Genomic DNA, 16,433 nt, shown 5'->3' with positions numbered 1-16,433 from the left:
CTAGTCACCTAGCAGCCACAAGCATGATCAGCTAAACCTATATGACTCCTGACAGACATTCACCTAAAATCCTGAAGGTTTCTAATAGTGGAGACACCATAACCTCCACCAGGCAAAGCTCCACTCGTGTTGCCCTTCGTGCTGCCTTCAAAGGCATTAAAGTGTGCTGAACTACTTGTATCACAGAGCTCTGCGGCACAGTTCACCCAGGCACTTTGAAATTTAAAAATTTACATCCTGTTTGCAGAACTGATTGAAGCAATTAAGAGCCACAAATAATTAACTCTGTAAAGAAATGGCAGGTTTAGTACCTCTGTAAACTGCAACATGCATTCATCATTACTGTTTGCAGGGTTATGATAACAACAAATAAAATTACTGTGCAAAGAGGCAGAGTTATTGCTGGTGTGGGAATATTAACTTCAGCATTTAACCAGTATCTTAATTGCAGCACTGCCTTAGAAGACAGATTTGCATTTACAAAGCATACTATAAATATAAATATTAAAAAGCTAGGCTAGATCACTTTAGCAACAACTCTGTTAACAAACAAAACTCTGGTTTAACTTCTTTCCATTTTGCAAAATTTACTTGGCAATTTTATCAAAAGCAAAGTTACCACTGCAGAATATATTTGTGACCAAAGGAAACTTGTTGAAATGCAATACTAGTTCTTCAATGTTTTGCAAAATAAATTCATATACACTCCCCCAGCAGAAATGAAATTATTTTTTTGTTGTGAAGTTCTGGAAGGATTTGCTACAAATAATCTAAAACTCTTAGAACACATCACTGCTTTTATAATGCTTTCCTGCTATAAGGAGACAATAGAAAACTTCCCCTCTGGGAGTTACTCTGTCTGCATTTCCCTCTCTCTGAGGCTTCCATTTATTCTTCCCATCTAGAAACATAAGCATTGTTTCACAGCAAAGAGCAGACGGAAGAAATCAGTCAAGAGAAAAAAAACCCAACCCTGTAGGATGAAAGGGACAAAAACTTAAGAGCACATATCTAATAAACAGTACAAAGTAAACTCATCAGTAGGTCTGAACTAAAGCCACTTTGTCAACTCTTCTTCCACAACTTTGGTTAGCAGGGAAGGAAGAAATTTAAAGTTAGTATCTGGCAATGCCTTAGATGTCAATTAAGTTAAATTTGTTCAGTTAAAATTTTTGGTTAGATTTTTTTTTCTGTATTCAATCAGGTTTCTAACTGAGTTTGAATTTAAATTGAATAATTTTTGTTCTAGAAATTCAATATACACTTTTTAACACTACAGAGAGGTCATTTGGAGGTCACTGAACTCTGTGTTTTACTCCCCATATCCACAAACCTGGAGACAGTCCTGGAACAGGCACCAAAACAGACTGCTTCTGAAGGACTGCTTTGGTGCTGATGAATACATATTGTTACTCATAAAACAGAGTGGAAAGGTTAAAAAGAGAAATGTTTCTCAGCATCTCAATGAAAAAATTCACATTAAAATGTAAAAATCTGTCTGCTTCTGAAATTGAAAAAAAAATCAGGACAGTTGCAGCAGAAACTGGCTCACTGAAATGAATTTATATCTGATATACCAACTAGAAACAACTGAGAAAGAAACTAATATTTGAGAGTTCAGTCAGCCATAAGCCCAGCAATATGTCTGTCACAACATTTCTTTCTGGATGCATCAAAACTCAATGCTGAGGACTAGGGAAGTAAGTGATCTGCAGAATGTGGCTGGGTGGGAATAAACACAACAGGTTGAGTCAGAGTTTAGTTTCCCAGGTTCAGATCTCATGCAGCCAAAAAAAAAAAAACAACAAAAAAACACACCCAAAAAAACCACAACAAACATGCAGAAAACTGTGTTTCCTAGACGATGTTCCAAGATTTTCAAATTTTAAAGTACATTACCTAAGAATTTCAAATCTCATTCAAAGACTGTAAATAAATTGCATACACGAAGAAGAACTCAAGAACAAAGAAAAACAAATTTATAAAGGATATGAGGTATTGCAAAGAGCTGAGCGAAAACATGGAACGATGACCCCCAGGCAATCTGCCAGGGAGCAATGTATGTCATGATGAACTGCAACTTCTGCAGTAGGTCCCAGAGCTGAAAAAAAAAGGAAAAAAAGAAAAACATGGTCACTTTTTAGGCGCTGAGATAATTTTAAACTCGTATCTGAAAGAGACACTTACTGTACCCTGGAATAAACATGAGATAAGTTATATTGTATTATTAGCTTTTATAGGTATTAAGGTCTTACTTCTGTAAGGCATTAAAGAATATTCTTTATTTGGAATTCAAACTTGCAATGAGGTACATTTTTGACCACCATACTGAGGTGGCTCCCAGATTACCTCTCAGAAGTATGTCTGCTTTAATTAGAAAGTGGGAAAACAGGTTCTGATATTCACTATATATGTGATATATATGACCACAAGTCAGACAGTTAGAGGAGAGGAGACTCCAGGAGAAATTTGATAGAGTGAACAGAGAAAGTTCAATGTGTGACGTGTGGCTATGCACATGGAAAATAGACTTACTTCTCAAGAACACAACATTCTCATTTGTTGACTCAATGGGAGAAGCTATTGCAATGTAAGCATATGCACAGCATTCATCATGAACTGTAGCTGCATTTTCAAGACCATTGTATCATAAATATGTTATATAAATATGACCCTTTATTGTTGTGCAGTACAAACTGAAAAACACAACAAATTTACTTTTGCTTCCTGTAAAATATGCTTGGTGCTCCAACTAGCAGTTTCTGATTTGAGAATGATGTGTACTTATTCCCTGGAATACATTTTTCCCCCTGTCATTTCTCTTGGCATCAGGCCAAAACAGATCTTATGTCTCATCTATTACAGAGTGGGTTCCTGACAAACTGTCAGGAAAGATTTGGCCATCAATAGACATTAGTGCTCAACACTCACAAAAGTTGACAGTGAAACAGGAGTATATGCAATATTTCATGCTCATATAGCAAATATATGTTGAATTTCTTAGAAGGTTTTTTTTTGGTTTTTTTTGGTTTTGTTTTTTAGTTAGTGAAAAACAAGACTTTGCCAACATTCTGAAAGACATTGAGACTGTATCAACACTTGTACATTAAAATGGTTCCAGGGAATGTTCTCAAGCACTGATATTTTGCATATTTTTAAACTGTTAGAAAGGCATCTGGGAAGGTTCTGGTCTGGCCAAAACAACACTCTTCCAAACAATCTCCATGAATACTTTTGAATGAAAACTCTCCATGGTTCATTTCCAGGTGGAAATTCCGTACCTCCACCTTTCACACAGACTGGGAGAGTTCATTAGCATGGAGACAGGCTTCCCTAATGACAGCTGGCCTCGGGGACAGAGCACAGTTCTGGGCACAGTTCATCTACAGGTATGCTGACAGTCTGACAGGAGACACCTCTGGCCAGCTCCTTTCACCCCTCCTGAAGTCACCACCCTCAAAATCCCACTCGGCCATTTGTACCCATAGTGGCAATGCACTTACAGGGTGTTTCACTGAGCTTCTCCACAGACTGTAGTAAATAATTTCATAATAAATATGAGGGAAGTAAGAATCGCTTGTAGCATTGAGCTGTTCTGGTCTTCGTGCTATGAAACTATCAGACAGCAGCTGCTAACTCGGTATAACCAGTTTCAACACTAGATGCAGTTACCACTAATAAACCTTCCAGTTGAGATGCAAGCAGTGATTCACACACTTCCTTTGTTTTGGCACGACTCAAATTAGGAGCAATAGGCAGAGTATATATTACACTTAATTTGCACAGATATACTATTTAAAACCACTAAAGCCCTGATAAAAACAAGCTGTTACAACCCCTTCAGTGCTCAGCCTGGTTACCCCTACTCGGTTTGAGAAACTCGTATCTTGCTAACTTTGTTTTCTGTCAAAAATACTACATGTGACTTGCAGACTGCGGCAATAAAGTAGGCAAGTAAAACTGAACTGAAACTCAAACGGACATTTATTTATTTGAATCTTATTTAGCAGGTTGGGGGTTGCTTTGTTTTGCTTCATTTTTATTTATCTACAAGATCAAAATGAACAGCTGGAGGAAAAATTTTATCTGTAAAAAGATTTAAGTGAAAGGCTGGAAAAAGCTGATGACTTGCATTTGAAACCTCAAAAATTCAAAACTGCAGCACAACCCAGCAAAGTTCTGCCAGTTACAGATTGAAATCACAGTCATAAATCACCCCAGCTGTGCTCAAAGCGCAAAATTTATCAAAAGATTTTCAAATCTCAAGTGAAATTTAGATTTTGCTTTTGCTAGGAGACCAAATCCAGGAGGACAACCTTCTGGCTCCTTGTTCCAATACATAATTTTTAATTGTTCTTTATTATTTACACCTTGCAAAACTTAGTCCATGGAGCCCAAGTTCCTTGTTGCATCTAACAAGTCCTACTGCCTCTGCATTCACCACTACTTGAACTTGCTGTTGTTTCTTTCAACACTTGCCTCTCAGCTAACACTTCCACAAGACAGGCAAAGGAGCTCATTTCCATTCACAAGAACACGAAGCAAGAATGCTTTAGTGAACCTCTCTGGGTTTTTGAAAGCCTTACAACACCGCACTTAAAAGCCTGGAAATGTGTGATTTTCAAGCTCCTGCTTTCATTAAGAGTTGTCAAGTGCCTCTATTACCTCTTAAATCCCTGCTTCTAGGGCATGTTCTGCAAAAACGCCTTCAGGGTAATATGCCATTAGCATTTTACATCTCTAACTATAATTGCTAAAGGTGATGTCATCTACCAACTACAACACTGAGATTTAGGAAAGGAGGACTTGGCTTTACATTTTCTCTTTTTCGTTTTGCTAGAACGATCTGAGAAGCTGTTTCTCCTTATCAGTTTCATCCAATTTGCAATATGCTTCCTCCTACGTCTGACAGGGGAGCTCGAAGAGCTTTTCTCACAGAAAGAAACTGAAGCTGCTAAAAACTGCCTGTAGAAATAGGGGAGGCTATTCTCTTATTTCAACTACAACTAGCCGCATTTCAACCTTCAGTAATCTGAAGACATGAGCTAGAGAAGAAAACTTTCATCTTTTTTAAATTGTCAGAAACAATACAGTACGAATAATAAGAAAGAGAGAAAAGGCAAAGCCCATCTGGAGCTGAATCTTGAGGAACGTAAAAGGCAACAGAAAGGACTTCTACAGGTGTATCGACAGCAACACACAGGCTGGGAAAATATCACATGAACCTGCTGATGGATGGGGCAGGGGACCTAGTGACAAAGGACACAGGGAAGGCCAAAGTACTCAATGCCTTCCTTGCCTTGGTCTTTAGTGGTCACCCTTCAAGTCTGAGGCCTCTGAGACCTGTGAGGAAGCATGGAAAAACTGACACACCCTACATAGCAAAGGATTAGTTAAAAGCACGTTTAACAAACTGGAAAAAAAACCACTTCCACGGGACCTGATGGGACACCTCATCCCTTCTGTGGTTCTGTGAAACACACAAATAATCCCCAGAACAATTTTGTTTGAATGACGGAGGGTGAGGTGTAACAGCGCTAGATACAAAGAGGGAACCTTCTCATCTAAAGTCAAAACGGAAAAAAAAATAGTCTCTGTTGAATTTTAACCCTCTTCTTATAAACATTTCTTTAAACATACCTAAAAGATTAACTTTTATTTAAGACTTCTGCATCCCAGTTTAGAATTATTTATAAAAGAATATTTGTACTAAGCCTTACTAGGTCTTCAATGTTTTCTACAGTTCAATAAGCAGAAACTATTAGATGTTTATATATTATTAATAATATATAATTATACATTATTTAGGGGGCATAAAAGTTCTAATATTCCTAGATATCTTTACACATGTGACACTTTTACACAGGAAACAGTTCCTAAAGTCTTTGATAAAGACTTAAATTATCTGCATTTTCAGTGAATTTAAACCAGCATATTCCCACTACCGTCAAGTAAAAGTGCAGTACATGCATCCGTCTTTCATATTTATTTTATGTGGACACACATTTTATCTTAGTCATCCTGAAGCTTTCTATGCGTTCTGAAGCTCCTACAGATTTCTGGTGCACCAGTGAGTAATAAACAAAGCAAAGGCAAAGACTTATCTTCCCAGGATTTTCTTTGAATCTGGTTATTCTTACTTAACCAAATTTAAGGTCCAGTACAAACAAAGTTAATGGATGATGTAATTAACATACATGAATAATGAAAGATTTGTGGAGTCTGAAACATCACTAAAATGGCATCTCCTTTTCCCAGTTTGATAGATTTTAATAAACTAGGCAGAGGTTAACACCAGAATTTAAATGACTCAGTGTGAGATGAAGACTATGCAATGCTCTCAGCTTTTGGCGGCCCTTCTATGTGTTTGGCATCTGTTGGGATTCTGTGTGGGCAGACTTCTTGGCAACTCTGGGACTAAATAATGCATAAACATTAACATTTTCTTGCTAAGTTTGAATTTTTCTATGCTTTATAAAAACTGTATATATACACATAGGTTTTAAACAAAAATAATGGTCATATATACATATAGCAATATGCCTTACATGCAACATAAATTGAGACTAAAAATCTCACTCTTTAAGTGCAGAAAGAAATTATTTCCCAGTTTGAACAGGTATTTCTTTGTATTCCTCTTTAAATCCTGAGAACTTCAGATGATTTGAACTGAGACTCCGAGAGGAATATTTACTTTTCATGTTAAGCTAATTCTGACCAAGTGGAAACTCCAGCTTTCAGAGTTAAATTCTAATACCTACTGGTATATTTTTATTTTCTTTTTGGTATGTCAATAAAAATTAATATACATCAAGAGGGAAAAGCTGTAAGTATGTATGTGTTTAAGGATATCAAATTAAACTTGGTGGAATAATTTTACTCTAGTTCATAGCTTTCCTTTGCAAATCATTGATTTTTGGGTTTTTATTTAATACCATTTAAAACAAACTGCACCTACGAAATCCTGCAAAACAAGATTTACTGGAAATACTAGAAGTTTTTAATGCTTGCATCTTAAGTAATTGTGACATTCTATTGGTGTATTTGGACAGCAATTCTATTGTCTTTGAACCTACAACAAACACTTTCACAGACATCTTTATCTGCAAATGTCCACAGACACTTGGAGCCTTTATATTGTGGGCTTCAAAATCATTGTCTAATCTAATACAGACAAGAGGATCAAAATATAATCATTCCAAATCCCTGATATCAAACCTTGCAGGAAAGAATATATTCCTCAAACACAACATTCAGCACTTAACACTGACGCTGGACAAAACAGGCAATATTTTAAGTAGTTTGAGTAGCAAGCCTTGAAAACCTTACAACTGAAGTTAAATGTTAACCAGATGTAAGTATGGTAAGGATTATGACAATGAGATGATGATAAATCCTAACAGAGCCCTGGATCTGCTCATGGCAGATGCTGCTTCTTCCTACACTGTCAGCTGATAGCAAGAGCCCAGGGAAGGAACTTGTGGCACTGTAAAAAAAACAGACTCAGATATATCCCGAGGTGGGCAAAAAGGACAAGATCAGAGCTTACCAGCTTAATATGAAGAGGGCCAGACAAGCAAAATAAATCAGTGTAGCTGGGAGTGCATTCATCAGCTGCACTAATTCAAGCATTTTCAGGAAAGCCTTCATAGGCATGGATTCTGCTAACACTGTATCTTACCAGAAATTTCCTTTTTGAAAGGACTGGGCCCAGGCAAACCTCATGTAGTTGAACAAATCCAAGTGAAAGGTCCTGCACCTGCACCCAGGAACAAACACAGGCTGTTCAGATAACAGATAGAGAGCAGTCCTGCTGAGAAGGACTTGGGGGTGCTGGTGGGTGAGAGGCTGGACATGACCCAGCCATGAGCACTCACAGCCCAGAAACCAAACATGTCCTGGGCTGCATCCAAAGCAGCGTGGGCAGCAGGGCCAGGGAGGGGATTCTGCCGCTCTGCTCTGCTCTGGTGAGACCCCATCTGGAACACTGCATTCAGCTCTGGGGCCCCTAGCAGAAGAAAGATGTGAACCCGTCAGAGTGGGTCCAGAGGATGGGAAAGAAGATGGCCAGAGGAATAGAGTGCCTCTCCTATGAAGCAAAGGCAGAGAGAGTTAGGGTTGTTCAGGCTGGTGAAGTGAAGACTCCAGGGAGACTTTAAAGCAGCCTTCCACTACCAAAAGGAGACCTACAAGAGAGCTGGAAAGGGGGGCTTTCTATAGGGGGCTGAAGTGAAAGGAGATGGGGGAATGGGTTTCAACTTAAAGAGATAAAGTATTAGGAAGAAATTCTTCACTAGGAGGATGGTGAGGCACTGGAATGGGTTGCCCAGAGAAGCTGTGGATGCCCCATCCATGTGTTGAAGGCCAGGTTGGATGGGGCTTTGAACAACCTGATCTGGTAGAAGGTATCCCTGCCCATGGCAGGGGAGTTGGAACTCGATGATATATGAAATATCTTCCAACCCAAGTAATTCGATCCTTCTGTGGTAAAAGTGGACATAAGAAAAACCACCAAGTTTGCACTGAAGTACTCCAGGTTTCCCTTTCAGTGCCTGCATCAACAGAGAATAGGCCTCTATCAGCACGAATGTACATGAACATAGTGGATATAGTATATAGTGCATACTGAGCCATACTGACCCAGGGAGTGGGTGTACACCTCACTGGAACCCCCAAATGCACTTGCCCCATTCTACAGAAAACAAACAAACAAAAACCACCAAAAAAAAGAGAGAGAATGTAATTCGGGAATAGTATAATGAATGAAGTCTGACAAAGAGGCCAGTGACAGCAGGCTGAATGAAAAATCAATTAAACCATTCCTCCAATATTAAGAGGAAACATGAACTGTGCAGTGCCCAAAAGAGTTAAGGAGTCTATGGAAAATACCACTGGGATTATCCTGTCAAATACCAGATGCAGCCTTGGGTATTTTACTCAGCAGAAAGTGTTTTAAAAGGGTTTGTATGCCAGATATCAAAAGCTGAGGAAACAGCTGTGAGCCAAGAGGGTACAGATGATTAAGACATTGGATTTCAGTATGCACAAATGGCAAGGAATGGATTAAAATATGAATTAACGACTTGGAGCCAGAAGCTTTGAAATGAAACATCAGATTCAGAGAAGGATGAAAAATCAGAAGAGGAAAGGAAAAAGAGTGAGGCTTTTGACTTATAAGTAGCATCTAAATCAATGAGACATGCCAACTACCAAGAGTTTTATTGCCACAAAGGCAATAAAGAGATCCAATAGGTTAATTACTTGACTCCAACAAAGCACCAAGAAGGTCAATGCACTTGGCAGCACTTTCTCATAAAATGAAGGAAAACAAGATGACACACATAATTTCTTTCCTGTCCAAGGGATTGTGTTGCGGATGTTGAAAGTTAAGCCTGATCAGCACAGGTCTGCCAGGTTGCTACAAACTGGTTGTGTGAGCTGGATTTACTTTGACAAAGATCATCCTTCATAAATGCGTGGTCTTGGATACGATGTCAGAAAGAAGTATACAGAAAAAGAAAAATTCTTACAAAAATGCAGATTCCTTATTAGCTGGAAAATGTCTTCTGGGAAAGAAGAAAAAATATCAAACAGGGAAATTGTATATTTAAGTGAGCTCAGCAGGAATAAGAGTACTTAGGCAAATAAATTCAGTGTTAATGAAGGCAAATTTAACAAGCTCTGCTTCTTTGATTATTTTTCCTTATGCAAGAGGACAAATTCAGAGCCCTCAGAAGACTTGATGTTAAGAAAATATAAGGTGATTTCATATTTTTGTATTGCTAATTAGTTCATCCACACACACAAATTAGGAGGCCATTAAACTACCTGACAGTAACATGCGAAACAGTGAAAGAGATAAGTTGTAGTCCTATACTTTAGAAGGTTAATGGCACTCATCATCCCCATTCAGATCTGTGGTAGATGACTGTGTAAACTAGGGGTGGCTCACTCTTTAGGGCTTAAAGGAATCTGCACAGATTTGTCAAAAATTCATATTCCAAAGTACAAGTATAATTTCTCAGTTGTGCTGTAGAGATGAAAGAGCTGCTGGTAAGAGCCAGTTTAGCAGCAGGCTCCCAGTAGTGAAGAGACTGGCAAGAACCTCCCACTAGGCTTTTGTAGTAGCCAAGAGCATACTACAGCCAGGAGGATCCACAGTCACCCTACCGAGTTTTTTTGCTGTCTTTGCTCCTTCAGCTCAACATCAGCTCTGCTTGAGGTTCTGAAAGCAGTTCAGGGAGATACTATGACTCCTTTCCACCAGCAAAATTTAGAGGATGCCTGTGGCACTGGATGAAACGAAAACTGCATTTTTAACAGAGCACAGCAAAAGAGCTGAGGACAAGTCTTGCCCTGAGCATCCTTGTTAACATTCAGCTAGTTCCAAACTGCTATCCCTGCTGTTTGAATGACTTGCATTCACTTCAGCTTCACATTTAAACACTGGTTCATTTTTGAGCAGCTGGTCCAGACATCCTTCAAAAGCATCTCACACATTTGCCATAGAAGGCAGTGCTGGGTACACTACTGCTTTACTTTTTGTTTGTTTTTATCACACTGAAGAAAAATGGACTGGATGAGCTGTAATATCGCTTAACCATCCATATGCCTTTCCTCTCATACCTTTTGCATGTGTTAGAGCTTTTCCTCAGTTTGATATTATGTCAGTAGACAGCAAAAGGATGGAAGAAAGGTCCATCTTTTTATCAGTTCCACATAAACTATTCAAACCATTTAAAATTTCCACTTTTTTTTTTTTTTTTTTTTTTTTTTACTCTGTTACAAGAAAGAGTCTCAGAATTTTTCCTAGTGTTAAATGTCTAGGAAGAAATCTCCTAAATCTATTATATATTCCATCTTTGTTAAGCCTATGAAGAATATATTCTCAGTTTTTTGTAGGTTTTCATTTTCACTTAATAGGAACATTCTTATTAACCTTTGCACTGACATTATCTCCTAACACATCCAGGGAGAACAACTGGCTCATTTGAAAAGTTTGCATGGAGTCATGTGGACCAAGACTGTCTCGATTATCTGGTTTGACTTCCTGCAGAATATACATCAGAGCATTTCACCCACACATTTTGAATGAGCAACCACATACTTTTAAAAGGCCATTCAGCTCTGATTTTAAGATTATAGACAACAGAAGAATCCCAGGCTGTAGTCAAGGACACAACCTAGTCTTGCTACATGGAATGTCTTAGCTTAAGAAAGATGGAGAAGTCCTGTTTCACTTGAATTGAAAGCTGAAATCATTCTGAAAAACAAGTAAGAAAATCTTTCCTAAATGTTTATCTTGCTGTCTTCCCAAGGCAATTTGAAATACAAAATAGCACACTCTGTATGTGCCTAAATCAACATTTAGTGCTTTCACATTCTGTTATTTGTCAAAACGCAAACAGCTAAAAAAAATTTAAAAAGAATTGAATTAACTGTGTCACATTAGTAAGTCCTATTTTGTTAAAAAGACAAAAAATAAAAAAACATTCTCAGGAGTGGAACTGAATAGTTTCTCTTGTTCTCTGTGTTACCTCAGTGTGGGTGTTTTGGCTAAGAGAGATGAAAATCTGTGAGCAGCAATTCGGACTTCCGTGTCCCAGCTTGCTCAGGGAGCAGTATGCTCATTTGGAGTTTCTGATTTGAATAAATTACATTAAATTAACAGCACAATGGGGAAAACAAGGGAAGCACAATCAGTGAGCTATTTAGAAATACTCTACCAAACATTATTAGCAAAGTTTTATTCCATATAATCTGCATCAAGAGTGACTAGTGCAGTTGTGAATGTCTGTTGAATTTAGATTCTTTCTTCCCCAGTGTTTGGTAGAACAAAAGAATATTACCACCATGTTTTGAAAGCATGCAAAGCTTTTTGTGGGGTAAGCTTGCTTAAAAACTGCCATCATTATGAGTACGACACAGCTTCTAGTGTTCCATAATTAAGAGAGTGGCAAACTGACATTTTCAATGTGCAAACAGAAATCAGTCATGACTGTGTAATAAACTCCGCATAACTAAAGGTGACAGTAATAGACAATACTTCAGATTCTGTTTGTATTTTAAAAAATAAGTGCAAACATAAAAATGACTGAAATACAGACAGAATCTGTGAAGACACATAAAGCTTTTAGGAAGAAAGGTGGATGCAGCTTACTTAGGGCCTATAGTATGAAATAAACACATGTTATCCTCAAGTGATCATATCCTTTACTGAAGTTCTACAATGCTGAGCTAATTAAAGCTCAAACCTTAATTAGGGTAAAGAAAACTTATGCCCTTTATGACTTGAAATTAAAAGGAATTTAATTGCTATCATCTGCAATGCTATTTTTCATATTGGACCTAATGATCATTGTGAAATTGTGCATGTGCTTTTGTAATAGAAATAATTCAACCGTTTGACTTAGAATTTTTAAAATGGAACAAGGACAATTCCACTTGCTGAACTAATGACCTGCAAAATTTCAAATATTGTTAGATATGAAGATGGAAGGTCAATGCTAAAACTACATTTGCAAAACATGTCTTCAGTACAGTTTTCAGTCTAGTAGAGTGGTAGTTATTTTAGCAAACATCTCTGCTCAATTTAATAAGCAATCTTCGTTATCTGATTCTCATTTTAACACCAGTCTTTCCACTGTGAACAGTAGCTTCAATCTACCCAAGTAACTCTATTAAAAAAAATCCTACTGAAAAGACTTATATCTCTTTCTTACAAAAGCATGCAATAATTCACAGCAGTATTTTGTGATATGCTCATGAGGTCAATATTTTCAAAACAATTAACAAATAGTGCAACTTACAACTCTGGCATGCTAATTTTTTGATCCTGTAAAGAGGATTTTAGAGAATGAGTTTTAGGACTAAGTAAACCATCATTCAGATATTCCACTGATGCCCATCAGGGATAAAACTTCTCTGGAGGCAGAAATTTACCCCTTTTTCTAGGGAATATGGTAATGAAATAAATATTGAAAACTGGCATAATTCTAGCAAACTCTGCATTGCTTTCACTGGTTATCTTTCACTCTAAGCTAAGAAGCTTAAAAATTTGCTCTAGTCCTGTTTTATGATCAGAGTATAGTGGAGGAGGATCTTGTTAAAACAGAGCTTTGTCTCATCTCTTCTACTCCTCTTCTTCTGCCCTTCCTCCCCAGCCCTTGCCTTCTCACCCCAGCAGTGAGAAAGCAGAACAATAGTTCTGAGGGAGAAGGCTTGAAGCAGGTGAAGCTTCTGCTGGAGTATGGTCCAAGAGTTTAGCAAAAAGTGTGACCTCAAGTTACCTCACCAAGTCGTGACTCCTCTTTTCTCATCCTCCTGTACAGCAGCACAGAAATAAACCAGGAAAAGCATTTAATTTATCCTTCATTCTTTCTGTAAATGACAGGGAATTCCCAATGTAACACCAAATAACTGGGCCTTTCCATAAGAAGCCTGAAACTTCCAGGTGGGCATGGACAGCAGTATGAGCTGATGCCCCTTGTGTAGAAGGGCTGGATATCTCCACAGCACATGCAGCAATCAATATAGAACCATGTCTTTCTTCTCTCAGAAACTAAGAGATGCTAGCTGAGTGATAGTCATACATAGACTAAGAATATTTTAGAAAAAGAAACCGAAAAAAGAAGCCTGAGCAAAAAAAACCCAAATAAAACAAAGAACAACAAAATCAAACACCTCACCAGAGCTACCCCTGGACAAATACTTTCAAATCTTAAGTACTTTACCGTGTTTTCTCAAGGTATCAGTTAAGCCTAATTCTTTCAGTGAAACAGCTTAGATTCCACATAAAGACAGGGTCTGACCTGACTGATGCAGAAAGGGTTTGGTAGTTTTTAAATATACTCCACTGAAGCACACTTCAACAGTTAACAATGTAATAGAGAGGAAGGAGCACTGAGGTTAAGGTTAAGGGCAGCGTCACAAGGATAACAGACTGAAAATAGGAAAAGAAAAATGTTAAAGCTGACATTAGGAAAACATTTATTATCATGAGAGTGATTAGATAATGGAATAATTTCCCAAAGGAAGTTGTTGAGTCAACCACTAGAGGCATTCAAAGGAAACCAAGATAAAAAATACCAGGCGATTGATCTGGAGGACAGTCCTGCACTAATGACCCAAGAGGCTCTTTCCAACTCATTGAGGATTCTCCTCCTGAAAACAACAATCCTGACTTTATATAGCAACATGTGAACAAAAAGTAGATGAAAAACATTGCACAAAGCCAGAAAAAAACACTTAATCAAAGCCTTTTTTTCAACTTAATACATCTTTTCCTCTCCAATACCTAATACTAATCTGAGTCTATGTATGCATTCATTACTTCTAAAAGGTCCTATCACATATTGATCAGCCAGGTGACACCGAGAAGATGTATTTTACAAAGAAATTATAGGAGCTCTAAAACTTGCCTTATGAAACACAATGGACATCATAAAGAAATCCAGCAAGAAATTTTCTGAAATGTCTCTGTAGTCAAATCGGAAGAAGATCACAGTAAAGCTCAAAGTAACAAACTGATTAATAGGATTACAGAATGAGGAGCGGAGGAGTTTCATCCCAGCAACTGTTATCAGGATAATGTCACAGCTGTAAGAAAAGGAGAGAGAAAAACCTAATCAAGTCATAAGGTATTAAATTAAGAAGCTGTTAAACACAAATATCTGTACCAGATGTATTTTAAATTGCTACACATATTTAAATATACATATCTTATTTATTAAAAGGGTATAGAAATAATATCAGAAATCATCACATTTATTTTACTTATGTGAAATTTTGCAATTTTTCCTTATCATTATTACACATTTGTAAGTTGTAAAACAGAATGAACTCTGTAAAAAGAGTAGTAATGACTACTAAAATTCATAAATCTACACCAGACACTTTTTTATCCCTCTTAAAATAAAATTTCAGTCCAGGAAATATCTTGGCACTTTCATTAATACATTACTGTAATTTGGGAAAAAAACCCTACCTTTAAGCTCTTTTTTTTAATTACAAGAAATTTCATTCAATGACAGAATTTATAATTTTACTTGTAATTTCATTATATGCTTCCAAAATTCTGGATAGAAACATAGATGTGAAGTGTTTGAAATTCTTATCACTGTTCTTAATCAGAAAGTTGGCTATTCTATACAGTAATTCATCAGATGAAAAGAAGTTTTGTTGCAGCTATGTGTTCTAAAATGTGGGGACTTCAGTGTATAATGAATGAGAAATAGGCCAGGTATTTGCAAAATGCATGGAAGGTTCTCCTTCATCCTGCTGCTAACCAGGAGAATATCTGCTGCCATGACTGACACTTGGCAGGCTAGAAAGCTCTCAACAGGTTTCCACCATCCTAGCAAGATTCCTATTTTCCAGGTTGATTTTATTTTATGTGGCATTTATTCATTATTGTACATCTCCTGTAATGCAGATGCAACTTTATTTTGAGCGCTGGTCATTCTAAAGGATCAGCAGAGCATTACTGTTGGAATGAAACACCAAGCTAACCTAATTTTCCACCTTGTCAAAACTGTTCTTTTCAATTTGCCCCACATTTCTGAATGGAAAACCTAATGACTAAGCTAAATAGATTCTGAAGCCACCAGAAGCCATTCCAGTGTATCCTATATTAACCAGCTGTATATCTCATTTTTCAGAAAGCAGCAATTTCTTGCAACATGGAGAAATTTTGACATGGAAACTTACAGATTATAGAGCAAAAGGAAGACATTTTTGTCATTGTGCCTGTTACTATGATGAAACTCTCACCAAAAAATGACACTTAACAAAATAATGCATCCAGAAGTAACAAAAAATAATATACTCATTATTTATTATTTAAAAATACTGCTACAAAAGGTGCTTTTCCTGAGGCCTTAACTCCTGGGGAAAGATGTAAGCCAGCATGAGAAGGGGGGATGATTTCCAGTGCCTCTTTGGCAAGTAACAGGGGCAGGCGTTGTCAGCATGAGTCCTGTTAATAAGCAGCACATCAAGGTCTGAAAAGCTCAAACAAACTCCTGACTATAAAGGAGCTGTTCTGCCTCCTCAAGAGGAAAATTGCTGCAATCCTTTAAATCACAAGGCAAGGAGAAGCTTCTTTAAAAGATAAATTGAATTTGAGGAAAACTCAGACATCAAATCATACAAAATGTATCACCTCAGACACTTTCAGACACTGAGTGGGAGAGTGTCTTCCCTTCCCTACAGCCTGATGTGGTCTGATCCTTGGGTGGTCTAAGGGATAACTAAGGAATGCTCCAGCAACAGGAAACAGGTATTTATTCATTAAAGCACTGCAAGTACAACCTTCAGCAGCACTGTATATGGAAGTAGCAAGGAGAATCCAGGATCCCTCATGGGTTTACAGAGTTAAGAAATAGGTAGGATCTGAAGATGAACGCTTTGTGTGTGGCATTTGGATGGCAGCT

At 37.6% G+C, this 16,433-nt stretch overlaps 1 protein-coding gene across 1 annotated transcript in view; it reads right to left on the bottom strand.

Annotated features, from left to right (window-relative positions):
• The window catches only part of LOC136359803 (pecanex-like protein 2), a 147,906-nt gene that overhangs the window by 56,984 nt on the left and 74,489 nt on the right, over window positions 1-16,433 (bottom strand). The window contains exons 21-22 of the mRNA XM_066316744.1: window positions 14,421-14,598; window positions 1,991-2,101 (exon numbers count right to left, since the gene is read on the bottom strand). Coding sequence (XP_066172841.1) covers window positions 1,991-2,101; window positions 14,421-14,598 — 289 coding nt within the window. The remainder of the gene's footprint in view (window positions 1-1,990; window positions 2,102-14,420; window positions 14,599-16,433) is intronic.

The sequence above is a fragment of the Sylvia atricapilla genome, chromosome 3 (assembly GCF_009819655.1).
Source record: "Sylvia atricapilla isolate bSylAtr1 chromosome 3, bSylAtr1.pri, whole genome shotgun sequence".
Taxonomy (NCBI): domain Eukaryota; kingdom Metazoa; phylum Chordata; class Aves; order Passeriformes; family Sylviidae; genus Sylvia; species Sylvia atricapilla.
Note: the sequence above shows the minus strand (reverse complement) of the source record. Positions and strands in the feature narration are given on the sequence as shown.